General features: G+C 43.8%; 1 protein-coding gene across 1 annotated transcript; it reads left to right on the forward strand.

Annotated features, from left to right (window-relative positions):
- Window positions 1-1,331: 1,331 nt before the first annotated feature.
- Window positions 1,332-2,988, forward strand: LOC147893225 (protein EARLY-RESPONSIVE TO DEHYDRATION 7, chloroplastic-like). Its single transcript, XM_087386519.1, has 4 exons — window positions 1,332-2,287; window positions 2,374-2,540; window positions 2,635-2,719; window positions 2,799-2,988. Exons 1-4 carry the CDS (start codon window positions 1,353-1,355, stop codon window positions 2,986-2,988), a joined length of 1,377 nt encoding a protein of 458 aa, XP_087242645.1. The 5' UTR covers window positions 1,332-1,352.
- Window positions 2,989-3,930: the final 942 nt, after the last annotated feature.

A 3,930-nucleotide genomic window follows, 5' to 3' on the forward strand; every position in this document is an offset into this window, starting at 1 on the left:
CTACTCTACTCCCTTCCCAAGCTCTCCCCACTCCTCTCTCGACCATTCTACTTCCCTTGTACTGCTTGCCCAAAATCATTTTTTAACATGGTGATTCTATCCTTGAATAAAGTGCTAACGGAGCTATGCAGCACTGGTAGCAACTTATTTTTTCATTTGTGAGGCTTTGGAGTACATGGGTAGACAAAGGGGCAGTGCTAATGGGCCCTCTTGCTAATAAAGTCGGCTATTTATTTTTTCTTATTATTTTTTAAAGAATAACATTTCCCTTTTATCTTGAAGCTTGAAAGAATTGAATAAGATGAATTTCATTCATGTGACCTGCCCTAGACGGTGAGCAGAAAAGGGGACAAATTGGAAGGTGAGAGGGGGAGACAAGAAGAAGAAGAAGAGAGAGAGAGAGAGAGAGAGAGAGAGAGAGAGAGAGAGAGAAAGGGGGGAGAAACAAGGTGGGGATCCCACTATGGCCCTACCTTTTGGAGTGTCATTATAAGTCCAAGTGTAAGTAGCTCAATAAATATTTCGAATAACTTGTGGTGAATGTAAATTGGAAGGAAAGAAAAGAGAAAAAGCAAGTGAAGGTGAAGGAATATAAGGAAAGGTAGATGAGTGAAAGAGAGGAGAGAAAAGAGGTGAAAAGATATGTGTGTGTGTGTGTGTGTGGGATGGGCCATTAAATAAAAGTGGGGACATGCCTATTTTGGCAAGAGTAATATAAATGTGGTGTCGTACAAGAGACAAAGAGAGTCTCCATCTTTAGAGAGAAATACCTAACAAAAGACAAAAGCTTTAGGATAAAAGACAAAAACATTTGGGACCTCCACAAGCAAACAAAAACCTTAAACCCTAAACACATTAGAAGCCCTTAAACTTCTAACTTTAAGCCTCATACTAACCATAATTTGCAAGGTCAAATTGACCAAATGAACTAACTTCAAAACTATGGCCCTTGATTAGCAACTCACTAACCATCATCCCTTAGGACCCTTGCAGGCCAAAAAGTGGAGGATTGAAGGGATGAAGAAGAAGAGGAGGAGAGAGAGAGAAAGAAAGGTGGAGAATTTAATGGGATTCTCACATGCTCCTCCAATCAATGGATGCCAAAAAAAAAAGTGAACATAAAAAGAACGAAATACTTATTTTTATCTTTGGAGGCCAAACGATTACTAAAGGGTGTTTACACACACTGAAGGGTGCCCAAGGCTAGGCACCCTTTTCAACCAATAGGAAGCTTGAGTTTTGGCTTTGCGCGGGCACCTCTTTACACATACACTGCCCATCCCTAGACCAAATAATCTGACGTGGAGTCCACGTCTTGCCCTCTCAATGCTTAACGTGTGAAAACTGCGCGTATGCTCTCTTTAAATTTGCAATTTGAGGTTTGCCAAATCAATCTTGCGGTAGGCATGGGATGCTGTGCGTCCAAACAGCCCACTTCAGATTTGCATCAATCCCGTGCGCATCGAGGCTATGAGTTGCTCTTAAGCGTACCAGGAGCTGTGCTTCACCTGGTTGATGGGGAGCAGAGCGTGTTTCTGGGTATGGGGAACTTCTCACTGATCCGATTGGTTGAGGATGGAAAGGGTATCGTCGTTTTGGCTAAGGTGGGCGACCAGCTGCAGTGGCCGCTGTTGAAAGATGAAGCTACAGGAAAGCTCGACGACCGACATTATTTCTTCTCTCTCCAGGTCCCCGATGCGGATGGCCGATCGATTACGCGTCTCAATTATGGATTGACCTTCACAGAAGCGAACACGGAGCCCCAGTTGCTCGAGAAATTAGACGAACTCTTGAAGGAATACAGCTATTTTGCTGTGCCTAGGGTCGTGTACGGGCCACACTCCGCTCCCATTGGCAATCAGTCAACAGATGGAGGTGAGAACCCAAGGAGTGTGCTGGATCTGTTGTGCGGACGGATGTTTGCAAACAAGGACTTTGTTGGAAGGCCCGTCAATTCTTCCGATTCAGAGGCTCAAAAGCGGCACTTCAAGGAAATCGCAAAGCCAAGTACCATGGCCAAGCCTGGTGTCGAGGCCGCTGAGAGGCAACAGCTGGAAGAGAGCTCTGGTGCTTACTGGACAATTCTCGCACCTAACGTGGAAGATTACAACAGCCGTATAGCAAAAGGGATCGCGCTCGGAGCAGGCCACATAATCAAGGGGATTTTCTGGTGCAGCGATGCAACCATCCAGCAATTGGAAAAAGGGTGCATTTACATGAAGGGACACATTAAGCCCAACGAGAAGCCTACCACTATAAGTCCCAGGACGTTAAGGAATTTGCGCAGGTAGATCTACTAGGCAGAATATTCATACAGACATTTTCGTCTTCGATCTCTGAATGTTTGCTCATCACCGATTTATGCTCTTGCAGGGCCAGAACATTATCTGGAATGACAGAGCAGTTGGCAAATGCTGTGCTTTCTGGGATCGTCATGACCACTGGAATCGTCACCGGCGCAATCATAAAGTCTAAAGCTGGCAAAGAGCTTTTCAAGTTGCTTCCTGGAGAGGTTGCTCTAATTTCTATGGATGCCTTCGGTGAGTTCGGAGTCGTAATCGTCAAATTGCTAGTGCAACGCGCAACCGTCTGGCTAAGTTTCTCCTTGTGGCTAAATTATCTCATTACTTGCAGCAAAAGTGTTTGATGCTTTGGAGCAAGCAGGGAAAAATGTTCTTACCAGCACACAGACGGCCACTGCGGATTTGGTGGCTCATAGGTCTAGACCCTTCAACTTCTCCTCTTGCACTCCACATCGTTGCTTGTCGAAAGTTTAATTACTGATCGCTAACTTGCAGATTCGGCGACCAAGCTGGAGAAGCTGCCCACGAAACATTGGTATCAGCTGGGCACCTTGCAGGTACCGCTTGGGTTTTCACCAAGATACGCAAAGCTCTTAATCCTAAGAGTGGAACCAAAGTGAAAAAGTCCAGGGTAATGAAATCTGCTGGTGACACTGTGCTAAATGGGCTTAAGAAGAGGATATAGGGATCAACATTTGAAAAAAAGCATTGCATTTAGATGTGTACTGTGCAATTCGACCAGTTCCGCGCTAAGGATCTATTCTTGTTGTTATGTACTAGTGTCTAAAGGCATTGGAATAAATTGGCTCTTGTCAAACCCAACCCAAACGAAACTTGGCATCTACGATGAAGACATTGTTGATTTTTCATGTTTAATTTGCCTCATTGCCATGTTTAGGCTCCAAAGCATGCCTTGGAATCCACAAATCCACTAATTTACGTAAAGAACAATTGCATAAGCACAAGAACTAGTAGATGATTTATGTTGCTACTTAAAGGAAAGGATTCCACCCATATCGGCATCGATAGCATATTCTTTAGAGCTTTCTAAAGGCCATTGCCTCTCCTCATAGGAAGTCTCCTTGGTTGCCACAAAACCATTTCTTACTCTTCTCTTGTTGTTTTTGGCTTTCCATTGTGCCTCATTAGTATTACAACACCATTTTGTGCCTTGTTGGTATTGTAACACTATACTCCATGATTGCATGAAGACAAATGTTTCAATGAAGGCTCAATGACCTATTTGCTTATTTCTTGCTCCCGTCTATCAACATTGCTAGCTCCTTGCTCCTTCCATCCACACTACCTACATCAAGCCTATCAACATTGCTAGCTCCTTGCTCCTACCATCCACACTACCTACATCAAGCCTACTGAAAACCATAAGATATAAGCATCATAAATCACACAAACCAATTCATAGCAAACCCAATTGGTGGTTTCCTTTAATTCAAACGCCTCATGCAATATTTAGACACACAACATGAAAGCTACACTATTAAATCTAAGGGCAATGACACAGAGAACAAAGAATCACCTTATTGGAACGAATCACACCATCCTCTAACATCCACATGTCCTCAACACAAGAAGCACAAGTCCTTCAAACTTGTGATTACAACCTAGG

This window comes from Dipteris shenzhenensis, chromosome 15 (assembly GCF_047967505.1).
Source record: "Dipteris shenzhenensis isolate YYH24624 ecotype China chromosome 15, Dip_SZ_1.0, whole genome shotgun sequence".
NCBI classification, from domain to species: domain Eukaryota; kingdom Viridiplantae; phylum Streptophyta; class Polypodiopsida; order Gleicheniales; family Dipteridaceae; genus Dipteris; species Dipteris shenzhenensis.